Source organism: Pygocentrus nattereri, chromosome 25, assembly GCF_015220715.1.
Source record: "Pygocentrus nattereri isolate fPygNat1 chromosome 25, fPygNat1.pri, whole genome shotgun sequence".
NCBI classification, from domain to species: domain Eukaryota; kingdom Metazoa; phylum Chordata; class Actinopteri; order Characiformes; family Serrasalmidae; genus Pygocentrus; species Pygocentrus nattereri.
Genome location: NC_051235.1, coordinates 1,359,742 through 1,385,717, shown reverse-complemented (window position 1 = coordinate 1,385,717; position 25,976 = coordinate 1,359,742). Strand labels below are relative to the sequence as shown.

The 25,976-nt window shown below is 44.6% G+C and overlaps 1 protein-coding gene across 1 annotated transcript in view; it reads right to left on the bottom strand.

The window, feature by feature from the left end:
- Positions 1 to 25,976, bottom strand: part of lrp1ba (low density lipoprotein receptor-related protein 1Ba) — a 421,137-nt gene that overhangs the window by 378,237 nt on the left and 16,924 nt on the right. Inside the window, exon 2 of the mRNA XM_037534585.1 lies at positions 2,649 to 2,765. Coding sequence (XP_037390482.1) covers positions 2,649 to 2,765 — 117 coding nt within the window. The remainder of the gene's footprint in view (positions 1 to 2,648; positions 2,766 to 25,976) is intronic.

Here is a 25,976-nt window from a genome sequence, read left to right as displayed (position 1 = left end):
GAACTTCAGGCAATCACTCCAATCTCTCATGACATGACATTTAGCACTTCTGCAAATGGATTTACAGAATGTCTCAAATAAGTCCTTCATTAAGCTTATCATTTTTAACCAATGTGACCAATTGTCAAGTGCAAATGTTTCTCTCCATACTGCCTGTTAAATCTAAGAAATACACCTACACACTTTTTCACAGTGAAAAAAGAAATCAGCAGCTTTGATAAAATTGATTTATTTTTACTCAGTGGTGTAACTTTGAAAATGTACATGGTAAAATTTGCTAAGCATATTCTAACACACCATTACTGCTGGCACTGCCAAAAACAAATGCTCTAAAGACTGGCACTACCTTAAAGACTGGCACCACCAAGAATGAGTGTCATTAACACTGGCTCCATTGATAGTGAGAGCCCTAAAGACTGGCCCTACCAAGAATGAGAGCCCCAAAGGCTGGGTCTACCAAGAGTGAGAGCCCTAAAGGCTGGCCCTACCACGAGTGAGAGCCCTAAAGGCTGGCCCTACCACGAGTGAGAGCCCTAAAGGCTGGCCCTACACACGAGTGAGAGCCCTAAAGACTGGCCCTACCACGAGTGAGAGCCCTAAAGGCTGGCCCTACCACGAGTGAGAGCCCTAAAGGCTGGCCCTACCACGAGTGAGAGCCCTAAAGGCTGGCCCTACACACGAGTGAGAGCCCTAAAGACTGGCCTACCACGAGTGAGAGCCCTAAAGGATGGCCCTACTAAAGGTGAGAGGCCTAAAGGCTGGCCCTACCACGAGTGAGAGCCCTAAAGGCTGGCCCTACCACGAGTGAGAGCCCTAAAGGCTGGCCCTACACACGAGTGAGAGCCCTAAAGACTGGCCTACCACGAGTGAGAGCCCTAAAGGATGGCCCTACTAAAGGTGAGAGGCCTAAAGGCTGGCCCTACCACGAGTGAGAGCCCTAAAGGCTGGCCCTACCACGAGTGAGAGCCCTAAAGGCTGGCCCTACCACGAGTGAGAGCCCTAAAGGCTGGCCCTACACACGAGTGAGAGCCCTAAAGACTGGCCTACCACGAGTGAGAGCCCTAAAGGATGGCCCTACTAAAGGTGAGAGGCCTAAAGGCTGGCCCTACCACGAGTGAGAGCCCTAAAGGCTGGCCCTACACACGAGTGAGAGCCCTAAAGGCTGGCCCTACACACGAGTGAGAGCCCTAAAGACTGGCCTACCACGAGTGAGAGCCCTAAAGGATGGCCCTACTAAAGGTGAGAGGCCTAAAGGCTGGCCCTACCAAGACAGAGAGCCCTAAAGACTGGAAATCCCAAAAATAAGAGCCTAAAAGGCCATTCTTCTCCTAAATAAGGATCGTAGGACCTTAATGTTGAACGCTTTTGGTACTGTGTATAAATATGTAAATGTACATACACACCTTTCTAATGCACATCATATCCACAATGCAACTGTACATACTAACAAGATATCATAACAAGATAATATCCCTGCACATCTTCATGTAGTGAATAAAGGTTCTGATTCCTGAGATTTTCCTTAGATGTTCATGTACACCCCTGTAGTTTGTTCGCATCATTTGCGCAAGTTCACTATAAAGGTTCAGCATCATGGCCTCAGAAACTCCGGTGGGATAATCAAGCAGCCTGTCAGGCGTTCCTCTGTCAGGAATTAAAGCAAACTGAATAAAGGGCTTTCTCAGGAGAATACACTCTAACGGTTGTGCCAACACTTCACCAGCCTGCTGCGAAGCCTCTTATTAATGCGGCATGTGTGATCTTTTGTTATTCCCCTTCAGGTCTGCGCTCGTTTCTGTCAGATCCACTTCATGTATATATCACTGCCAGCCTGTTTTTGCTCTCTGACCCGTGTTTACCTGCTAAATATGGAACTGTTGTCCTGTCTCCTCCGTAACGCAGCAGAGCTCTGTACTCAAAGCATCGCCGAGGAGTGTGAAGACAGTGTTGTCACTGTCTTGGTTGGCAGGCAAAGACTTTTAACACCACAAATATCACATCTGAGCCTCTGCGAATCAGCACGTCTGGCTGCTTTAACTACTGCTCTCATCCGGGCGCCCAGCAGATACAGCAGATGTTTAAATTATAAATTTGGACTTGTCGCTTTTGTAATCACAGTCATTGTGCAGTTAAGCAGTCATAAATGAGACTGGTAAAATATGTTAATGAACCATAAAAAGTATATTATGAACTTTTTGTGCAGGAACAACATTCCACATCACTTCAGTGGGAATGGGTGGAGCTAAAATGCTGCAGTTGAATGGGTGGAGCTAAACTGCTGTAGCTGAATGGGTGGGGCTAAACTGCTGTAGCTGCATGGTGGAGCTAATATGCTGTAGGCTGAATGGGCGGGGCTAAATTTCTGCACTTTGAATGGGTGGAGCTACACTGCTGTAGGCTGAATGGGCAGGGCTAAACTGCTATAGGCTGAATGGGTGGGGCTAAACTGCTGTAGGCTGAATGGGCGGGGCTAAACTGCTGTAGGCTGAATGGGTGGAGCTAAACTGCTGTAGGCTGAATGGGTGGGGCTAAACTGCTGTAGGCTGCATGGGTGGAGCTAAAGGCCCTTTAACGGCTGGTAATCCTTGCTGTATCCGTGTTGGTGTTGGGGAGTTCAGGGTAGATGCTGGGTGATCATGGAGACTCACAGTGATGGAGAGTTTCGTCTGATGAGTCGGGACAGTCGGCTTCTCCATCACACAGCCAGCTCACAGACACGCACACCCTCCCATCCGCACAGAGAAACTCCCCATCATCACATACTGCTGCGGGAGGACGGAGGAGTGGAGGAGGAAGGAGAGAAAAGACAGAGAAAGAGAGACGAAAGACAGATGAGTGGACAGAAGAAGAGAATGAGCCGCAGGCTGAAGATGAGATGCAGTTGCAGGTTCAGTATTCCATCTACAAATCCAGTCCTGTTTTTCTTTCTTTGGCTTGTCATTTACTACATTTAAATATAAACAGTAATAACAATAAAAGTGAACACAGTTTTCATTAAAAGTGTGTAATAACATACGGAATCACTGCAGTCGGAAACACTCCAGTTTCACTACAGGCTGCAACATTTAAGATAAATCACTTGTCCTGAATACTTGAGTCGACACCCAGGACCAATTCTGAGCTCGTTTTGAACCGCGGATCAACTGTGCAATTCCATGGTCGGCACAGCTTCATCATGCGTTTGCTGCTTTTTTATCATTTTCCTTGGATACAAACACTCAAGTGGTGAAGAACAGAGCTTTCTGTCCACAGCAGACCGATCAAAATGAAAATGCAACCTTGTGGAAATTCCTGCTTAAATTGTTCTTTGCCTGGTTCCTCAGATTGAGTCGTATGTGGGTCTGTACAGAACCTATATGGAAATGGTTCTATACAGCACCAAAAGGAGTCCTTCTATTGTTACGACATCAAGCTTGTAACCACTTGTTTTGTTAAAACTGAACGAAGTGTCATTACTTAGTGACGAGAATATAGAGAGGCTAAAATACGGTGGGTGTTCGCTGCTGCTGTGAGTCGCCCTGTAAAGCCTGAAATAATCATTTAAAAGTCAGAATTATCGAGTTTTCCTAACCACGTCGTATGTCTTTACATATTAACGTCATACACAGACTCAAATAGAAGGTCCGGCTCGATGTTTCAGCCTCAAATGATCCCAGAATCAACATCACACTGATGAAGATGTGATGACAGTAGTAGCTCATTCACTCTCATCCTCAGAGACACTCCTTCACCGAGTTTAGACTGCTGACGCCGTGATCATCACCATAAAGGAGTATTCCTGGTCCACAAGAATGTTTAGGTAGGTGCCATATGTCAAATCGAATGCCCAGACTGGGACGCTGCCCAGACCTCCTTGTCATGGTTGCCTCCTCACACTACTCCATGTGCTCCTTTGTTTTGATCTTCTTTGTACATTTGTTTTGGTTTTCTAGTCCTGCCTCTTGTTTGGTTACTCCTCCCCTGATTGTCTCCACCAGGTAAACGCCGCACACACACCCAGCCGTCCACATGGTTTAAATGAAAATGGGACTCATCAAACCAGGAGACGTTCTTCCATCGCTTCAAGGTCCAGTTATGAATCTTTTATGCCCATTGTAAGCTCTTTCAGTGGTGGACAGAGGTCACCACAGGCAATCTGTCTACTTTGCGACTACACGGCTCCATATAAAGCAGGATGTGATGCACTGACAAATTCCTCCTGCATCCATCATTACACATTTCTATGACTTGAGCCACAGCAGCTCAATCTCTGATCTGCAGATACTGACCTTCTGAACATCTTCAGTAAAACACAGAAAACGTGGAGAGACTTTCAGTTCTTCTGCTTCTAAACTGTGGAGCTCAGTTCAGCTTTTATTAGACAGTCGAGCTCAGAGCTCACTTTTAATAAACACCTGAAAACTCAGCTCTTTAACTCAGAGCTTCATTAAAACTCTACGTCTCTTTGGTGTTTATATTTTTAATTTGATCTGTGTCATAGTCTTATATGATTTTAGATTAACCCTGACAACAATGTTGCATACTACATCAAAGAAGCCGTACATAAAAGAATAAACGTCTCAGGAATGCTGCACACTAGAGACTTGCTTTTTCCCCAGAAGGCTAGTGTTGTGCTGTTCCAATAAGGGCTCTCGTGTGATTGTATCCCTTTCAGAAGCTTCCTAATCCAGATTTGAACTGCACTGTCTTTTTTGAGATGGGCTTCATCCAACACTGAATGCTTTCTGTGATTGTTTGTGTTTCTCAGTGCTGAAAATAGTTATTGTTGTTGCTAGTATGGCTGTTACCTGCCCACTGACACTTTGGATTGAGTCTGTTGACCAATCAGAGGCTGTGTTCCTGGCTTGCTGACTAATCAGAGGCTGTGTCCCTGACTTGTTGATCGATCAGAGGCTGTGTTCCTGACTTGACGATCGATCAGAGGCTGTGTTCCTGACTTGACGATCGATCAGAGGCTGTGTTCCTAACTTGTCGACCGATCAGAGGTTGTGTTCCTAACTTGTCGGACGATCAGAGGCTGTGTTCCTAACTTGCTGACCAATTAGAGGCTGTGTTCCTAACTTGTCGACCGATCAGAGGCTGTGTTCCTAACTTGTCGACCGATCAGAGGTTGTGTTCCTAACTTGTCGACCGATCAGAGGCTGTGTTCCTAACTTGTCGACCGATCAGAGGTTGTGTTCCTAACTTGTCGACCGATCAGAGGCTGTGTTCCTAACTTGTCGACCGATCAGAGGCTGTGTTCCTAACTTGTCGATCGATCAGAGGTTGTGTTCCTAACTTGTCGACCGATCAGAGGCTGTGTTCCTAACTTGTCGACCGATCAGAGGCTGTGTTCCTAACTTGTCGACCGATCAGAGGCTGTGTTCCTAACTTGTCGACCGATCAGAGGTTGTGTTCCTAACTTGTCGACCGATCAGAGGCTGTGTTCCTAACTTGTCGACCGATCAGAGGCTGTGTTCCTAACTTGTCGACCGATCAGAGGTTGTGTTCCTAACTTGTCGGACGATCAGAGGCTGTGTTCCTAACTTGCTGACCAATCAGAGGTTGTGTTCCTGACTGATGGACCAATCAGAGACTGTTCATGACTTGTTGGACAATCAGAGGCTGATATTCCTGATTTATCTACAGCACAATGTTACAGTTCCAGGTAAAGCGGTTTGAGCTGCCTCTTGTAAGAAAAGTGTAATATAAATAAAAGATACTATTATTTTTCTTATTCTGCCAGTTCAGACCAGTTGGGAAGGTGCATCAGTGAACCCCAGGGGGCCAACACACTGTCGCCATTTGTTGGTTTGTCCGTCTTCGGTTCCCTGTCAGTACTCTCCACTACTAACCAGGAACCCCACAAGCCTTGCAATTTCACTCAGATTCAGGACAGAACAGAACAATTTTCTTGTCAAAGTTCCTCAGATCTTTACCGCACATTTTCCCCCATACCCAAAACATCAACTTCCAAAATTTTTCCTTGTCTTAAGATGAGAATGATCCACCACCCAAATAGTACCTGCTCTGTGAGGGTCCATGGGGGTCCTGACCACTGAAGAACAGGGTAACAGAGTATCAGAGAAACAGATGGACTACAGTCTGTAACTGTAGAACTACAGAGTGCAGCTATACAGTGAGTGGAGCTGATAAAGTGGACAGTGAGCGTAGAAATGAGGAGGTGGTCAGAATGTTTTGCCTGCACAGCTGTTACGAGATGTGATTTGCTTTGACTCAGTCGTTTTGATTTTGTTGCTGATATGCTCCCATACAAACGTTTGAGTGCTGCCATATGTTCAGTATGAAGTTGCTGTGTGTAACTGAGTGCTGGTTAAATGAGTTTACACAACCCACATTAAGGAGTATAAACTAAACTGTGTGAACCAAAGGCAGGCAGAACCATCGGCAACAGTACCCGCTCGCTGTCGCCAATCAAATAAATCACCATGTGGGATGTTTTTATGGGAGCAGATGTAAACATTTCCCCTGGCACCGAGCGAGACGCTAATGAATGTGCCGTCAATCACAGGCTTCATTATCAGCTATTACTGCAACGTTTGACCATATTGGCTTATATTTCTAAGGTCACGTGGTCGACTACAGGAAAAGTCATTTTTAGAAGGTGTGCTGACAAAAAAATCAATGCATTGACAGAACCAGTCCATTAAATATTTAAGTGAGCAACAGTCAGTAATGTACAGTGACATACTGGACTATTGGATATATCAGTCACAATGTGCTGTGCGCTGCCCTCCCCCAGACACTTTATTAGAAACACCTCTTTTGTTGAGCTTTGATGGGCTACAGTCACCTACAGAGTGGAGATGTAAGGTAGGTGTTTCCAGTAAAGTGGCCAGTTGGTGGAAGCACAGGGTGTTTCCAATAAAGTGGCCAGTTAGTGGAAGTATGAGGTGGGTGTTTCCAGTAAAGTGGCCAGTTAGTGTGAGCACAAGGTGGGTGTTTCTAATAAAGTGGCCAGTTAGTGGAAGCACAAGGTAGGTGTTTCTAATAAAGTGGCCAGTTAGTGTGAGCACAAGGTGGGTGTTTCTAATAAAGTGGCCAGTTAGTGGAAGCACAGGGTAGGTGTTTCTAATAAATTGGCCAATAAGAGAAAGCACAAGGTGGGTGTTTCTAATAAAATGGCCAGTAGGTAGAAGTATGAAGGAGGTGTTTCTAATAAAATGGCCAGGGAGTAGAAGTATGAAGGAGGTGTTTCTAATAAAATGGCCAGAGAGTAGAAGTATGAAGGAGGTGTTTCTAATAAAATGGCCAGGAAGTAGAGGTATGAAGGAGGTGTTTCTAATAAAATGGCCAGGGAGTAGAGGTATGAAGGAGGTGTTTCTAATAAAATGGCCAGGGAGTAGAAGTATGAAGGAGGTGTTTCTAATCAAATGGCCAGGGAGTAGAAGTATGAAGGAGGTGTTTCTAATAAAATGGCCAGGGAGTAGAGGTATGAAGGAGGTGTTTCTAATCAAATGGCCAGGGAGTAGAGGTATGAAGGAGGTGTTTCTAATAAAATGGCCAGGGAGTAGAAGTATGAAGGAGGTGTTTCTAATCAAATGGCCAGGGAGTAGAAGTATGAAGGAGGTGTTTCTAATAAAATGGCCAGGGAGTAGAGGTATGAAGGAGGTGTTTCTAATAAAATGGCCAGGGAGTAGAAGTATGAAGGAGGTGTTTCTAATAAAATGGCCAGGGAGTAGAGGTATGAAGGAGGTGTTTCTAATAAAATGGCCAGGGAGTAGAAGTATGAAGGAGGTGTTTCTAATAAAATGGCCAGGGAGTAGAGGTATGAAGGAGGTGTTTCTAATAAAATGGCCAGGGAGTAGAAGTATGAAGGAGGTATTTCTAATAAAATGGCCAGTGAGTAGAAATATGAAGGAGGTGTTTCTAATAAAATGGCCAGTGAGTAGAGGTATGAAGGAGGTGTTTCTAATAAAATGGCCAGTGAGTAGAAGTATGAAGGAGGTGTTTCGAATAAAATGGCCAGTGAGTAGAAGTATGAAGGAGGTGTTTCTAATAAAATGGCCAGGGAGTAGAGGGATGAAGGAGGTGTTTCTAATAAAATGGCCAGGGAGTAGAAGTATGAAGGAGGTGTTTCTAATAAAATGGCCAGGGAGTAGAAGTATGAAGGAGGTGTTTCTAATAAAATGGCCAGAGAGTAGAAGTATGAAGGAGGTGTTTCTAATAAAATGGCCAGGGAGTAGAAGTATGAAGGAGGTGTTTCTAATAAAATGGCCAGGGAGTAGAAGTATGAAGGAGGTGTTTCTAATAAAATGGCCAGGGAGTAGAAGTATGAAGGAGGTGTTTCTAATAAAATGGCCAGTGAGTAGAAGTATGAAGGAGGTGTTTCTAATAAAATGGCCAGGGAGTAGAGGTATGAAGGAGGTGTTTCTAATAAAATGGCCAGTGAGTAGAAGTATGAAGGAGGTGTTTCTAATAAAATGGCCAGGGAGTAGAGGTATGAAGGAGGTGTTTCTAATAAAATGGCCAGGGAGTAGAAGTATGAAGGAGGTGTTTCTAATAAAATGGCCAGTGAGTAGAAGTATGAAGGAGGTGTTTCTAATAAAATGGCCAGTGAGTAGAGGTATGAAGGAGGTGTTTCTAATAAAATGGCCAGTGAGTAGAAGTATGAAGGAGGTGTTTCTAATAAAATGGCCAGTGAGTAGAAGTATGAAGGAGGTGTTTCTAATAAAATGGCCAGGGAGTAGAAGTATGAAGGAGGTGTTTCTAATAAAATGGCCAGGGAGTAGAGGTATGAAGGAGGTGTTTCTAATAAAATGGCCAGGGAGTAGAGGTATGAAGGAGGTGTTTCTAATAAAATGGCCAGTGAGTAGAAGTATGAAGGAGGTGTTTCTAATAAAATGGCCAGTGAGTAGAAGTATGAAGGAGGTGTTTCTAATAAAATGGCCAGTGAGTAGAGGTATGAAGGAGGTGTTTCTAATAAAATGGCCAGTGAGTAGAAGTATGAAGGAGGTGTTTCTAATAAAATGGCCAGTGAGTAGAAGTAAGAAGGAGGTGTTTCTAATAAAATGGCCAGGGAGTAGAGGTATGAAGGAGGTGTTTCTAATAAATTGGCCAGGGAGTAGAGGTATGAAGGAGGTGTTTCTAATAAAATGGCCAGGGAGTAGAAGTATGAAGGAGGTGTTTCTAATAAAATGGCCAGGGAGTAGAAGTATGAAGGAGGTGTTTCTAATAAAATGGCCAGGGAGTAGAGGTATGAAGGAGGTGTTTCTAATAAAATGGCCAGGGAGTAGAAGTATGAAGGAGGTGTTTCTAATAAAATGGCCAGAGAGTAGAAGTATGAAGGAGGTGTTTCTAATAAAATGGCCAGGGAGTAGAAGTATGAAGGAGGTGTTTCTAATAAAATGGCCAGGGAGTAGAGGTATGAAGGAGGTGTTTCTAATAAAATGGCCAGGGAGTAGAGGTATGAAGGAGGTGTTTCTAATAAAATGGCCAGGGAGTAGAGGTATGAAGGAGGTGTTTCTAATAAAATGGCCAGGGAGTAGAGGTATGAAGGAGGTGTTTCTAATAAAATGGCCAGAGAGTAGAAGTATGAAGGAGGTGTTTCTAATAAAATGGCCAGGGAGTAGAAGTATGAAGGAGGTGTTTCTAATAAAATGGCCAGGGAGTAGAGGTATGAAGGAGGTGTTTCTAATAAAATGGCCAGGGAGTAGAGGTATGAAGGAGGTGTTTCTAATAAAATGGCCAGTGAGTAGAGGTATGAAGGAGGTGTTTCTAATAAAATGGCCAGGGAGTAGAAGTATGAAGGAGGTGTTTCTAATAAAATGGCCAGTGAGTAGAAGTATGAAGGAGGTGTTTCTAATAAAATGGCCAGGGAGTAGAAGTATGAAGGAGGTGTTTCTAATAAAATGGCCAGGGAGTAGAAGTATGAAGGAGGTGTTTCTAATAAAATGGCCAGGGAGTAGAAGTATGAAGGAGGTGTTTCTAATAAAATGGCCAGGGAGTAGAGGTATGAAGGAGGTGTTTCTAATAAAATGGCCAGTGAGTAGAAGTATGAAGGAGGTGTTTCTAATAAAATGGCCAGGGAGTAGAGGTATGAAGGAGGTGTTTCTAATAAAATGGCCAGGGAGTAGAAGTAAGAAGGAGGTGTTTCTAATAAAATGGCCAGGGAGTAGAGGTATGAAGGAGGTGTTTCTAATAAAATGGCCAGAGAGTAGAAGTATGAAGGAGGTGTTTCTAATAAAATGGCCAGGGAGTAGAGGTATGAAGGAGGTGTTTCTAATAAAATGGCCAGAGAGTAGAAGTATGAAGGAGGTGTTTCTAATAAAATGGCCAGGGAGTAGAAGTATGAAGGAGGTGTTTCTAATAAAATGGCCAGGGAGTAGAGGTATGAAGGAGGTGTTTCTAATAAAATGGCCAGGGAGTAGAAGTATGAAGGAGGTGTTTCTAATAAAATGGCCAGGGAGTAGAAGTATGAAGGAGGTGTTTCTAATAAAATGGCCAGGGAGTAGAGGTATGAAGGAGGTGTTTCTAATAAAATGGCCAGGGAGTAGAAGTATGAAGGAGGTGTTTCTAATAAAATGGCCAGGGAGTAGAGGTATGAAGGAGGTGTTTCTAATAAAATGGCCAGGGAGTAGAAGTATGAAGGAGGTGTTTCTAATAAAATGGCCAGTGAGTAGAAGTATGAAGGAGGTGTTTCTAATAAAATGGCCAGTGAGTAGAGGTATGAAGGAGGTGTTTCTAATAAAATGGCCAGTGAGTAGAAGTATGAAGGAGGTGTTTCTAATAAAATGGCCAGTGAGTAGAAGTATGAAGGAGGTGTTTCTAATAAAATGGCCAGGGAGTAGAAGTATGAAGGAGGTGTTTCTAATAAAATGGCCAGGGAGTAGAGGTATGAAGGAGGTGTTTCTAATAAAATGGCCAGGGAGTAGAGGTATGAAGGAGGTGTTTCTAATAAAATGGCCAGTGAGTAGAAGTATGAAGGAGGTGTTTCTAATAAAATGGCCAGTGAGTAGAAGTATGAAGGAGGTGTTTCTAATAAAATGGCCAGTGAGTAGAGGTATGAAGGAGGTGTTTCTAATAAAATGGCCAGTGAGTAGAAGTATGAAGGAGGTGTTTCTAATAAAATGGCCAGTGAGTAGAAGTAAGAAGGAGGTGTTTCTAATAAAATGGCCAGGGAGTAGAGGTATGAAGGAGGTGTTTCTAATAAATTGGCCAGGGAGTAGAGGTATGAAGGAGGTGTTTCTAATAAAATGGCCAGGGAGTAGAAGTATGAAGGAGGTGTTTCTAATAAAATGGCCAGGGAGTAGAAGTATGAAGGAGGTGTTTCTAATAAAATGGCCAGGGAGTAGAGGTATGAAGGAGGTGTTTCTAATAAAATGGCCAGGGAGTAGAAGTATGAAGGAGGTGTTTCTAATAAAATGGCCAGAGAGTAGAAGTATGAAGGAGGTGTTTCTAATAAAATGGCCAGGGAGTAGAAGTATGAAGGAGGTGTTTCTAATAAAATGGCCAGGGAGTAGAGGTATGAAGGAGGTGTTTCTAATAAAATGGCCAGTGAGTAGAGGTATGAAGGAGGTGTTTCTAATAAAATGGCCAGTGAGTAGAAGTATGAAGGAGGTGTTTCTAATAAAATGGCCAGTGAGTAGAAGTATGAAGGAGGTGTTTCTAATAAAATGGCCAGGGAGTAGAAGTATGAAGGAGGTGTTTCTAATAAAATGGCCAGGGAGTAGAGGTATGAAGGAGGTGTTTCTAATAAAATGGCCAGGGAGTAGAAGTATGAAGGAGGTGTTTCTAATAAAATGGCCAGTGAGTAGAAGTATGAAGGAGGTGTTTCTAATAAAATGGCCAGGGAGTAGAAGTATGAAGGAGGTGTTTCTAATAAAATGGCCAGGGAGTAGAAGTATGAAGGAGGTGTTTCTAATAAAATGGCCAGAGAGTAGAAGTATGAAGGAGGTGTTTCTAATAAAATGGCCAGGGAGTAGAGGTATGAAGGAGGTGTTTCTAATAAAATGGCCAGGGAGTAGAAGTATGAAGGAGGTGTTTCTAATAAAATGGCCAGTGAGTAGAAGTATGAAGGAGGTGTTTCTAATAAAATGGCCAGGGAGTAGAAGTATGAAGGAGGTGTTTCTAATAAAATGGCCAGGGAGTAGAGGTATGAAGGAGGTGTTTCTAATAAAATGGCCAGTGAGTAGAAGTATGAAGGAGGTGTTTCTAATAAAATGGCCAGTGAGTAGAAGTATGAAGGAGGTGTTTCTAATAAAATGGCCAGTGAGTAGAGGTATGAAGGAGGTGTTTCTAATAAAATGGCCAGTGAGTAGAAGTATGAAGGAGGTGTTTCTAATAAAATGGCCAGGGAGTAGAGGTATGAAGGAGGTGTTTCTAATAAAATGGCCAGGGAGTAGAAGTATGAAGGAGGTGTTTCTAATAAAATGGCCAGGGAGTAGAGGTATGAAGGAGGTGTTTCTAATAAAATGGCCAGGGAGTAGAGGTATGAAGGAGGTGTTTCTAATAAAATGGCCAGGGAGTAGAGGTATGAAGGAAGTGTTTCTAATAAAATGGCCAGTGAGTAGAAGTATGAAGGAGGTGTTTCTAATAAAATGGCCAGGGAGTAGAAGTATGAAGGAGGTGTTTCTAATAAAATGGCCAGGGAGTAGAAGTATGAAGGAGGTGTTTCTAATAAAATGGCCAGTGAGTAGAAGTATGAAGGAGGTGTTTCTAATAAAATGGCCAGGGAGTAGAAGTATGAAGGAGGTGTTTCTAATAAAATGGCCAGGGAGTAGAAGTATGAAGGAGGTGTTTCTAATAAAATGGCCAGGGAGTAGAAGTATGAAGGAGGTGTTTCTAATAAAATGGCCAGGGAGTAGAGGTATGAAGGAGGTGTTTCTAATAAAATGGCCAGGGAGTAGAGGTATGAAGGAGGTGTTTCTAATAAAATGGCCAGGGAGTAGAAGTATGAAGGAGGTGTTTCTAATAAAATGGCCAGTGAGTAGAAGTATGAAGGAGGTGTTTCTAATAAAATGGCCAGGGAGTAGAAGTATGAAGGAGGTGTTTCTAATAAAATGGCCAGGGAGTAGAGGTATGAAGGAGGTGTTTCTAATAAAATGGCCAGGGAGTAGAGGTATGAAGGAGGTGTAAGTGTATATGAGTGTGTATTTGACACCACACACATCAGTCAACAAACACACCAAACAGCTTCTACCTTTCAAAATAAAACAAACAAAATGACGGCGCCACATTCTCGTGAGGAAACAACAGCAAAGAAAAGCCGCCAAAAAGAGCAAAGCTGCACACAGTCTATTTATTCCCGATTTAGAGTGCATCAGGGATGACTCCGCCTTACAGCACCTGTCCCGCTCTCGCTCGCTCTACTTTAAACAAGAAACACTTTTACTCCCTCTCTGCCAGCCGGCCTGCGGTGCAGGGGATAACGAGCGGTGGATGAATGCTTAAAAACACTAAACAGGTCCCCTCCTCCACCTCTCTTTCATGTTGGAGAGCGCATTAAGAGTTTGAAAGTAGAGCAACAAATAAGGCGCAGAAGAAAGCCGCCCTCAGCCAGCTCTCAGGCTGGAGGATATGGGGGATTGTTAGCAGTCTTGCTCCACCTCATTATGGGCCTGATAGCGGACTAGGCAGGGTAAAGTGGCTGGATGTTTCAGAGAGGCTCTTTGGCTCCAGTAGGAGGGTTACAGTTACTGCATTTAAAAGCGAAGTGAGTAAATAGAGTGTGAGAGTAAAGGTGGGATGTGTGGACAGGATGGAGAAGAGCAAGCTGTAAAAAGATGAGAGACTGAGGCAACAGGAGTTGGTTTATTGGAGTCTTTCTCAGTACAGGCAAAGATAGAGCCCATCGCTGATAACAAGGAAGCTCTAATCTGGGCACTAAAGCCCTATTGGAGCTGGATTAGTTTTAGTGGAAGAGGTCCGATAATAGACCACTGAAGTCGTGCGTCATTCTGTAGTTGTGGTTATGCCCATATTTGGAACTAAGCTCGAATTCTGTATGGCCAAAAAGAATGGTGTTTTCCAAAAATCGCCTCTACCGCACCCTGTGGGGGGTATAGGGTAGGTGTTTCCAATAAAGTGGCCAGTTAGTGGAAGCACAAGCTAAGTGTTTCTAGTAAAGCGGCCAGTAAGAGGAAGCACAAGTTAGGTGTTTTCCAATAAAGTGGCCAGTTAGCTGGAAGCCCAAGGTCGGTGTTTCCAGTAAAGTGGCCAGTTAGTGTGAGCACAAGGTGGGTGTTTCTAATAAAGTGGCCAGTTAATGGAAGCAGAAGGTGTTTCTAATGAACTGGACAGGTAGTGGAAGTGCAAAGTGGGTGTTTCCAATAAAGTGGCCAGTTAGTAGAAGTGCAAGGTGGGTGTTTCTAATAAATTGGCCAATAAGAGAAAGCACAAGGTAGGTGTTTCTAATAAAGTGGCCAGTTAGTGGCTTCTTAATCGAATTTATCTGTTCCACCTTAAATAGTGCAAAAGTTATGATTATTATTATTGTTATTATTATTATAATGATTTAAGGTGGAATGGGAAGCTGGTGAATGTCCTTATGAGAAAATGTTTCTAGCATTAACATTTTGTGAGCCTAAATCAGTTTATCGGAGGGGACGTAGTGACACCAACCTGCACTGACTTAACAAACACAATGTTTCATTCTGGTGCCTCAGTAACTGCTGCACCATTTAAGGTGGAACAGGACAATTCAAACAAGAAGCTGGCAAACTGGGAGCAACTTCAGCTTCGTGGAAAACTGCCAGTGGAGACAAGAGGTTCTTAAAAACACACAGGGTGCAGAGAAATGTTCTAGACAGAGGAAGCCGGTTCTACAGCATAGTCCCCAGAGTGGTGACAGGAGTTAAGGCTATTTACAGCTGCCTCGATGAGAGCACAGACTGAGCAGATAAAACTCACAGCTTTAGAACCGCACTAGCTATCAGCCATCAGAGCAGATAGAGCATCACTCAGAGAGACAGCGGGAGGCCAGCCAGACGCTCGGAGAACCCAGAATAACAGCACCGTGAAACAGATAACTGAGTCGTACACCGACGTGACATGAGCTGACAAACTGAACTCAGACGTGACGGCAAGAACACGCCTCCAACAAGAGAACCGAAAGAACATCACTCAGAGAACAAATACAGACATAAAACACAAGAGAGAGAAAAAGAGAGAGAGTGAGAGAGAGAGAGAGAGGGAGAGAGAGAGAGAGAGAGAGAGAGAGAGAGACAGAGAGAGAGAGAGAGTCAGAGAGAGAGAGAGAGAGAGGGAGAGAGAAAGGGAGAGAGAGAGAGAGAGAGAGACACAGAGAGAGAGAGACAGAGAGAGAGAGAGAGACAGAGAGAGAGACAGAGAGAGACAGAGAGAGCGACAGAGAGAGAGAGAGAGAGAGACAGAGAGAGAGAGAGAGACAGAGAGAGACAGAGAGAGACAGAGAGAGAGAGAGAGAGAGAGAGAGAGAGAGAGAGAGAGAGAGAGAGAGAGAGAGACAGAGAGAGACAGAGAGAGACAGAGAGAGCGACAGAGAGAGAGAGAGAGAGAGAGAGAGAGAGATGAATGAACATTTATGAAAAACAAATTCATTAATCAGACTGACCGCTGCCCTGCTCCTGACCCCACTGCTCATGTCTCTCTCTGCAGAAAATCAGACGGTGTCAGTAACCGGGTCAGTGTGTTTACTGGTTGATGATTTCCTGAAGTGATCAAACCCATTCAGTGGTGCTGAGGTCTGGACTCTGGGGCGGTCAGTCCACCGTTCAGCTTCTTTGTTTGATGCGTCCGTCTCCTTTTCTCAGTGAGGTTCTTCTTGATCAGCTACACGTCCTTTCAGACCCACAGCGCTGAGTGGTCTTCTCACAGTGGAAGGATGGACAGAAACACCTGTGGATGTTTTCAGATCTGAAGCAGCTTGATCTTCTCCTCTCTCTCTGAGATCAAAGCTTTCAGTGCTGCTTATCTGATGGGGCAGTTTTGGGGTCGACCAGTTCTTCCAGGTGGTTGTTAGGAGACACATTTTCTTTGTAGCCAGCACTAGTTTTGGAAACTCCAGACTTGCAGTAAATGAGGGTCTTGGACTTTTGCACAGTGCTGTGTTTGAACACATGTATTCACAGTCTGAACCCTCTCGGTGTAATTTCTCCCACTAAGAATCATGAATTATTCATCAGGGCTTAAAATTCAGCGTCTCTCTGCTTTAAACAGCTCCCCCGGCGTCTCTCCGCCAGAGCGGCTGGAGCGGCAGCCAGCGCTGAAACACACTCCTCACACGCTGCTGTATAACGCCGAGGAACCTGATTACCAGCCACAATTTCAGCATTTGGACCAAAAAATATGCTGTGTTTACAGTAAAGTAGCCAGATTTCATAGTCATGAAGCTCTAAACTCTGTAGGCACTGCAGGAAAACTCTTACTCATTGTTACGGTTTGGTTGAAAACAAAGTGATCCAATCAGGATTAATGTGTGCACACTGAAAAACGTGGTTCTTCAAGGGTTCCTTAATAACTTTAATAAAGAAAATGCTTCTCCATTGAACCATGAACACCCAATGCCTAAATGGTTCTTGACATGGTGAAACGGTTCTTCAGATTGACGGAGAATGTGCTGTGGACGGTTCTATATGGAACGGTTTTGTAAAGGATGGCGCCAAAAAGGGTTCTACTACTGTAGATATTGTAACAACTGAAGAACTCTTTTTGTTGGTGCTACATAGAAACCTTTCCAAACGGATTTTACATAAAACCATCTGCAGAACATCCTTCATCAGTCTGAAGTGCTTATATGATGCCAAGAACCCTTTTTGCATGCAGAGAACCCTTTTTAGTGCTATATAGAACCACATACAGAATATCCTCCATCAATCTGAAGAACGCTTTCATAATGGAAAGAACCCTTTTAATGCTTAATGGGTTCTTGTGCTTCCAGTAACCGCCCACTTTGTTAACACTTACCTTGTGCTTCCACTAACTGGCCACTTTATTAGAAACACCCACCTTGTGCTTCCACTAACTGGCCACTTTATTAGAAACACCCACCTTGTGCTTCCACTAACTGACCACTTTATTAGAAACACCCACCTTGTGCTTCCACTAACTGGCCACTTTATTAGAAACACCCACCTTGTGCTTCCACTCACTGGCCACTTTATTAGAAACACCCACCTTGTGCTTCCACTAACTGGCCACTTTATTAGAAACACCTACCTTGTGCTTCCACTAACTGGCCACTTTATTAGAAACACCCACCTTGTGCTTCCACTCACTGGCCACTTTATTAGAAACACCTACCTTGTGCTTCCACTAACTGGCCACTTTATTAGAAACACCCACCTTGTGCTCCCACTAACTGGCCACCTTGTTAGAAACTAGCTTTGGTGGCTCTTCCTCATGCTCTTATACAGTGACCCCTGATGACCCTCATTAGGGAGCTTCACCCAGATTTCGGGGTTAAACTGGCTTTGGCAGAGCGACTGTTAGAGAAAAGGCTATACAAATAAAACTGAAGTGAATTGAAGTGAATGGAGCTTCTGTGGTTTGTAAGCACTACAGTGTGATCCCGGTTGCGCATTTAAGAGCCTCTTGAGTTCACAAATCATCAGCTCAGCCGCTTCCTGTGGGGCCCCTTTAGATACGGAGTCATTTTTGGGCTGATTTACAGTCCGTGAGCTCATATCGACTTCAGCTCACAGCTGTTTGGAGAATCCAAAAGAAAAAAAGACTCAAAAAAACAGTGCAGCTTCTAACAAGAAGCCCTTTTAGAGATGCTGAACTGCCAGCGGATTTCTTCAGCTTGTTTCGGGGGTCTGTCAAGGATGAATAAGCCAAATAGACAGAACAGATTTTGCGCTCGGTGTCAGGAGGACTGAAAGGAGAGGCAGCTCTTTCGGTTTGTCTGTTCAGACCCCAAACACAAAAACACAGTGGGTTTATACAGAGGGAAACGGCAGGATACAAATTGGCCAGATGTCTCTCCTCTCAGAGTCCAGCTCGCCAAAGACGACAGGGAGGAAGACGTATGAGACGTTAAGACGGCAGATGGGTCCTGCTGAAGAACTCCAGTCAGGAGCAACAAAACAAATAACATCAATAGAACCTCATTTTGTCCTGTTTGACTCCTCCATCACGGCTCCTTGGCGAACAACATCTTCTCTGAATTGCTTTAATTAGACTTGCATAATCAAGTCCTTAAAATCACAGAAGAAAAAAAGTGCAAAAAGTTCTTTTCACGTTTCTGGCAGCGACTGGAGGCGAGCTGCCAGCCTCGCTGTGCTGACTTCTGCATGCAGACACAGGGAACGTTTCGCACCTCCACCGAAATACAGAGCACAGCGTTCCTAGAATTATCTCAGAGCCCTCTTTGCTCCACCCTCCCCTCAGCTAGCCCCGCCCACCATCATTGTTTTCACCTGTCTTTTATCTTTCAGTCGTAACATGAACCTTAGGATTGCGAGTGTCTTTGCAGAGTTTCTTGTTAGTTTTTTATTCTTATTATTTTTAAGTATTCTGCCCTAATATCTAAGCCTGGCTTCCCACAGGTTGCTTGAAACCTACGTGAAACTAAATTGCACTTGGGTTGCATGATATACACCATCCAGTCAGTCGCAAGCATCTCAACTTTGTGAATGTGTGCGATTGTGTGCAACTTTATCTTCTTGGTGTTGCTTTGTGTAACTAAATAGCATGGAAATACTGTTGCAGGCAACGTGCAACACGCAACAAGTTGCATGTAAGGGTCACCATATAAAGCCAGCCTTAATCCAGCTTTACAGTCTCCAGCCTGAGGAATCTGTTCTAGAACGTTTTCTCTACCATGTCTCTGTTTTGGAGCTTTCTGTGTCCACTATGGGGACTGGTCAAGAACCTTTGGTCTCTGCCCTGTCTCTGTTCTAGAATCTTCTCTCTCCATCCCATTTCTGTTCAATAGCTCCTTCTTTATCCTTCCCCGGTTTCAGAGCTTTCGATCTTTACCTTGTGCTTGATCCAGAAACTTCCTTCCCTTTCCTGATTCCCTGTTTTAGAGCATTCAATCCCTGCCTATTGTAGAATCTTTTGTCTGTATCCTACCTCTGCTCCAGAATCTTCTTTAATCTAGAACCTCTCAAACTCTCTGATCTAGAACCTATCTCTGCCCTGTTCCTCTTGAAGAATCTTCCTTCCTTACACCGTCTTTGTTGAACTCTGTCCATCCTGTCTATGCTTTAGAACCTTCTTTCATCACACTGTCTCTCATCTAGAACCAATCTCTGCCCTGTATCTTTTCAAGAACCTTCAATGTCTGCTCTCATGTAAAACATTTTGTCTGTCCTTGATCCTGAATCTTGCTTCCCTATCCCGTTTCTGCTGCACAACCTTCCATCTCCATTATATCTCACCTCCAGAACCTTCTTTCTCTATTCTGCCTCTGATCTAGATCTTATCTCTGCCCTGTCCCTCCTCAGAAACCTTCCTTTCCTACCCCGCCTTTGTTGCAGATCCTTCTGTCTGCATCCTGTCTCTGCTCTAGAACCTTCTTTTTCTACACTGTCACTTATCTAGAACCTATTTCTGCCCTGTATCTCTTCAAGAGCCTTCAATGTCTGGCCTGCCCAGTTTTAGAACTTTTTGTCTCATTCCTTGATCCAGAATCTTCCGTTCCTACCATGTCTCTGTTGCACAACCTTCTGTCTTCATCCGGTCTCTGTCCCAGTACCTTCTTTCTCTGTTCTATCTTTGACCTAGAACCCTATCTCTGTTCTAGAACCTGCCTTGCCCTTGATCCAGAGGTCTGAAGGTTAAAGGCACGTTAAATAAAGTACTGAAAGATGCAGAGAAATCAAACAAATCGTAAACCTTCTGTTAAACATCTGTCTTGCATCAGGATCCTAATCGGTTTGTTCCTCACTGTAGATGCAGATGGGTGACAAGTGAGAACCCAGAAAGGAAGGAAGTGATTGGGAACTTTAGAGATTTGGCAGCCTTTCAGCTTTAGTTTCATCCTGCATGCTTCAGAAAGGCGTTCGAGTTCAATACAGAGATGTGAAAGCTAGAATAGGCACTGCAGTCGCACATACAGCAACACACAAAGACACAGATGTGCTAGACGTGAAATAGACGTGAAAGAGGCTCGAGTGGATTTTTACGGTAATTTCCAGCTCCGAAATTTGTTTTCTGTTTTTGAAATTCAATGCTGGCTTCTATACAAACACACTTCTGCATTTACTCACAGATCCACTCGTCATCACTCACACAAATCCCGTTTTATTTGGATCGTCAGCAAGAGATGCACACATTTTGACTGGAAATACTCCACAAAGTTGGTCCAAAAGTATCCAGACAGCCCTTCTAATGAGTGAATTCAGACATTAGTGTCACTCATTGCTGAAACAGCTTTAATCTCCATAGAGAAGCACTGACCGATAGAATAGGATGCTCTGGAGCAGCTGTACATGGTCCTAAGGTCTCCATGCTCAATGCCAAGTGTAGGCTAGAGGGGTATAAAGCTGCTCAGCATTAGGCTGTGCTGCAATGGAACTGTGTTCTCTAGAGTGATGGAGCTCCATCCAGTACCTTTTGGGATGAGTTGGAGTGACCTAGAGCTGACCATCTAACATCAGTACCTGACTTCAGTAATGATCAATCAAATCCTCACAGCAATGTTCAACTTCTAGAGCCTTCCCAGAAAAGTAGACTTTTACTGTAGCACAAACTCACTATTTACACCATCATTTCAGAGGAAACTCTGGAGTCAACAGACTTTTGACCTGAAGGTTTGAAAACTCTATATTATGTATCCTTATACACAATTCTACACACCCAAAAAAGAAAGATGGTTCTTCAAGGGTTCTTTAGTAAAGAAAGTGGTTCAATTTAGGACTTGGAACACTCAGAGAACCCTGTGCATGTTTAAAGTCTTCATCAGATTGATGGAGAATGTGCTGCAGATGGTTCTGTACAGAACCTTTTCGAAAGGGTTCTATATGGCATCAAAAGGGTTGTGCTATTACTTAACAGGTTTAGTTTTAGTTTTAGTTCAGTTTTTATTTAGTTCCAGATTTAGTTCTAGTTTTAGTTCCAGGTTTAGTTTTAGTTAAGTCACTAGTGCTAGGATGGATGCTGTGATCGGGTATTTGATAAAAGTTGAATAAAATGAATACAGCAGTAAACTGAGCTCAGCTCGACTCCAGATATCCTTAAAGGTTAAATACAGAAACACACTTTTAATCTAAAACACACTTAAAAACTAAACGTTTATTCTAAGTATATCTACTTAGTTTTAGCTTTTTATCCCTTAAAACTAAAGTCTGTTTTTGTTACTGTGCCTTTAAGACTGATATATGCAAATTACATCTGTTCTGATTGGCTGTCCCCTGATGTGCCTCATTCTAAAGATCAGAGCTGAAAAAAAAGCTTTTATGTCTTAAATATGAGTGGGTGGAGCTAATGTCTTAAGTTAAGGAGTATGTAAATGAGCTGTTTTAGTGACCTACACAAACAATGAGTTGAAATCAGGCAGATTTTCCAGATTAGTGTCCATATATTATGGACTATATGGACTTTTATTTTGAAACTAAACAATGTTTGCATACTTTTTTCAAAAAGATATATATTTTTTTCATAATATGAGCCCTTTAATGACAAGCCAAGCAGCTGAAAAGCATCTAGAGTGGAACATCCTGATAAAGGGCAACCCAAAAAAATGAATTAATAAATCCAGCGGGACGTTTTGCTCTTTATAGAAGCCTTTCGGGTGAGGCAGGTGCTAAAAGTCAGGCCTCTTTGTCTGAACCGCAGCTCTTTACAGTCTCGCTCAACTCCTCCAATTTAGCTCTGAGGTCACCTTGGAATTATAATAAAGTCACGGCTCAAAATAAGAAGCGCCCTGATACAGAAATCCAGTTCATCTTCATCCAGTTCAGCAGCTGCCTCGCCTCAAATCCACACTCACGCACTGTAACAGCCAGAACACACGACTTTCGCCAGGAAAAGCTGCAGCACAGCAGCCAAACGTTCCCACAGACACTGTACGTTCATGTGTTCATCATCCTGGACGCATTCGGTCCCCACAAAGAGATAAATACAGCGGAGGTGCCACCTTTACAACGTACTTAAAAGGATATTGACTTTGCACTTGAGTCTAAGCAGCTAATCGATGCCCCCTCCCTACCAATACGAAGCCCAGCACTGAACGAGGTCAAATCAGGAGCTTTAAAAAGCACGACGGCCCCAAATCACCCGATTATTTACAGTTCGCTCACAAGAGAGCGACTTCAGTTCGTCTCACTTTCTCCCTTCAGCTGCGATGGATCGTAGTTTGCTGTACGAACCCAGAGGCCGCTTTATCAGAAACGCCTCCCTGCAGCTCCGCCTGGTTCCTGTTGATGTGCAGTTGATGTGCAGTTTCTGATAAAGTGGCCAGCTAGAGTGAACAGCGCATGACTGAGGCGTCCGGGGCAGTCGTGAGCTGGAGGTCAGGGAACCAGCCTCGTGACCGGAAGGTCGCCGGTTCGATCCCCAGAGCCGACAGTCCATGACTGAGGTGTCCATGAGCAAGACACCTAACCCCCAACTGCTCCCCGGGCGCTGCGGATTGGGCTGCCCACTTGCTCAGGGCAAGTGTGCTCACTGCCCCCTAGTGTGTGTGCTCACTAGTGTGTATGTGGTGTTTCACTGCACAGGTGGGTTAAATGCGGAGGTGAAGTTTTCCCGTTGTGGGATTAATAAGGGTCACTTAATCTTAGTTTTAGCACAAGGTGGGTGTTTCTAGTTAAGTGGCCAGCGAGCGGAAGCAGAAGGTGGGTGTTTCTAATAAAGTGGCCAGCAAGCGGAAGCAGAAGGTGGGTGTTTCTAATAAAGTGGCCAGCGAGTGGAAGCAGAAGGTGGGTGTTTCTAATAAAGTGGCCAGCGAGCGGAAGCAGAAGGTGGGTGTTTCTAATAAAGTGGCCAGCGAGCGGAAGCAGAAGGTGGGTGTTTCTAATAAAGTGGCCAGCGAGTGGAAGCAGAAGGTGGGTGTTTCTAATAAAGTGGCCAGCGAGCGGAAGCAGAAGGTGGGTGTTTCTAATAAAGTGGCCAGCGAGTGGAAGCAGAAGGTGGGTGTTTCTAATAAAGTGGCCAGCGAGCGGAAGCAGAAGGTGGGTGTTTCTAATAAAGTGGCCAGCGAGTGGAAGCAGAAGGTGGGTGTTTCTAATAAAGTGGCCAGCGAGCGGAAGCAGAAGGTGGGTGTTTCTAATAAAGTGGCCAGCGAGTGGAAGCAGAAGGTGGGTGTTTCTAATAAAGTGGCCAGTTAGTGGAAGCACAAGGTGGGTGTTTCTAATAAAGTGGCCAGTTAGTGGAAGCACAAGGTGGGTGTTTCTAATAAAGTGGCCAGCGAGCGGAAGCACAAGGTGGGTGTTTCTAATAAAGTGGCCAGTTAGTGGAAGCACAAGGTGGGTGTTTCTAATAAAGTGGCCAGTTAGTGGAAGCACAAGGTGGGTGTTTCTAATAAAGTGGCCAGCGAGCGGAAGCACAAGGTGGGTGTTTCTAATAAAGTGGCCAGCGAGCGGAAGCAGAAGGTGGGTGTTTCCAGTAAAGTGGCCAGTTAGTGGAAGCACAAGGTGGGTGTTTCTAATAAAGTGGCCAGCGAGCGGAAGCAGAAGGTGGGTGTTTCTAATAAAGTGGCCAGCGAGTGGAAGCAGAAGGTGGGTGTTTCTAATAAAGTGGCCAGCGAGTGGAAGCAGAAGGTGGGTGTTTCTAATAAAGTGGCCAGTTAGTGGAAGCACAAGGTGGGTGTTTCTAATAAAGTGGCCAGTTAGTGGAAGCACAAGGTGGGTGTTTCTAATAAAGTGGCCAGCGAGCGGAAGCACAAGGTGGGTGTTTCTAATAAAGTGGCCAGCGAGCGGAAGCAGAAGGTGGGTGTTTCCAGTAAAATGGCCTGCGAGCGGAAGCAGAAGGTGGGTGTTTCCAGTAAAGTGGCCAGCGAGCGGAAGCAGAAGGTGGGTGTTTCTAATAAAGTGGCCAGCGAGCAGAAGCAGAAGGTGGGTGTTTCCAGTAAAGTGGCCAGCGAGCGGAAGCAGAAGGTGGGTGTTTCCAGTAAAGTGGCCAGCGAGCGGAAGCAGAAGGTGGGTGTTTCTAATAAAGTGGCCAGCGAGCGGAAGCAGAAGGTGGGTGTTTCCAGTAAAGTGGCCAGTTAGTGGAAGCAGAAGGTGGGTGTTTCTAATAAAGTGGCCAGCGAGCGGAAGCAGAAGGTGGGTGTTTCCAGTAAAGTGGCCAGCGAGCGTAGCCTTTATGCGGAGTATAAAAAGGCTCCATTTGTTTTAACGCAGGCTTTAAAGCGTCTAAGTCGTGTGATTTTTCCTTTATATACTCAGCTCAACTCGAACTGTCATAACAAACTGCGGCTCATGATAACGACGTGAATAAAAAGCCTCGGCAAACACTCGCCGGGTCCAGCCACTCATCCGGCTCCGGGAGTGCAGGGTCGGAGCGGAGGTCAGGCGCTGCTGGAGAAGCCGCTAATGCACCCACACACTTAACCGCGCGGAGAGGGGCAGCGAGCGGGAGGCGGCCGCTTAAATAAAGCTCATAATGACACTCTCAAGTGTTCTGGGGGATGCGCGTGAGCACATTATCTCCCAGCTTTTTATTGGCCTGATTAAAACGGCGAGGACAGCGGGGTCATTCTGCTTTAAAGGAACAGTTCGGGCAAATAAAACAGAGTTTTTACCATTATAACAAATATAGCTCATAATCAATCATTAAAACCAGCACAGCACACACTAACACACCACCACCACGTCAGCGTCGCTGCAGGGCTGAGAATGACCCACCCCCCAAACAGTACCTGCTCTGTGAGGGTCCATGGGGGTCCTGACCACTGAAGAACAGGGTAACAGAGTATCAGAGAAACAGATGGACTACAGTCTGTAACTGTAGAACTACAGAGTGCAGCTATACGGTCAGTGGAGCTGATAAAGTGGACAGTGAATGTAGAAACGAGGAGGCGGTCAGAACGTTACGCCTGACCGCCGTAGATCTGCCTATTCAGCAAGCACTTTAGCCCCGCCCACTCACACTGAAGTTATAAGGACTGCTTTTTGAGTGAGGCACAGCCAATCAGAGCACAGCGTATTTACATAAATCAGTCTTAAAGGTGTAGTAAGCAAAACAGCCTGATCATTTCTACGACATGAAGGTTCTAAAACGGCCATAGAATGTGAGTTACGGGTGGTTCAGGCACACAGAACCTTAGAACATGTGTAAGTGGAGCTCAGCGGAGAGGACGGGCTCTTTAAGGTTCCCCGTTAATCGCCTGCGTCTTATCTTTAATGAAGGACGCACCTGAGTCTGGCTAAGCCGCCGCAGCGCGAGGCCCGGGTGATACGGAGCCGCGGGATGAAAAATAGCCGCGGCGGGTTTGCATTAGCGCGGCGGGGGGAGGCTAACAGCTAATAGCGGCGGGTGATTTGGCGGAGTAATGACTAGGGACCTGAAGCTACGCTCGCGAGGGAATCTCGGAGCACTTAAAAGCTTCTAAAAGCCCTAAATGGGGCTGAGCTATGAATTAATCACATACAGTAATGTGTCTAACGGGCTTTCTCTTCTCTCTGCCCTCTGAGCGCGAGACAAATCAGCAGAGGCTGCCCGGCCCACCCGGCCGCGGACACCGTATTTACTCAATCACTCATATTTAAATCTGCCTTATGACCTGCTGTCCTCGTTTGTGACCCTGGACATCACATACTTCTGTATCATCACTGCTCTTCATCAGAAACGGCAGCAAGAAGAGAAAAAAGGCTCCAAACTTCACCTTTTCATGTAAATTAAAGAGCCAATACACTATATTTCCAACAGTATCCGTGACATCCCATTCTTAATCCATAGGGTTTAATATGATGTCGGCCCACCCTTTGCAGCTATAACAGCTTCAGCTCTTCTGGGAAGGCTTTCCACAAGGGTTAGGAGTGTTTATGGGAATTTCTGACCGTTCTTCCAGAAGCACATTTGTGAGGTCAGACACTGATGTTGGACGAGAAGGCCTGGCTCACAGTCTCCGCTCTAATTCATCCCAAAGGTGTTCTATGGGGTTGAGG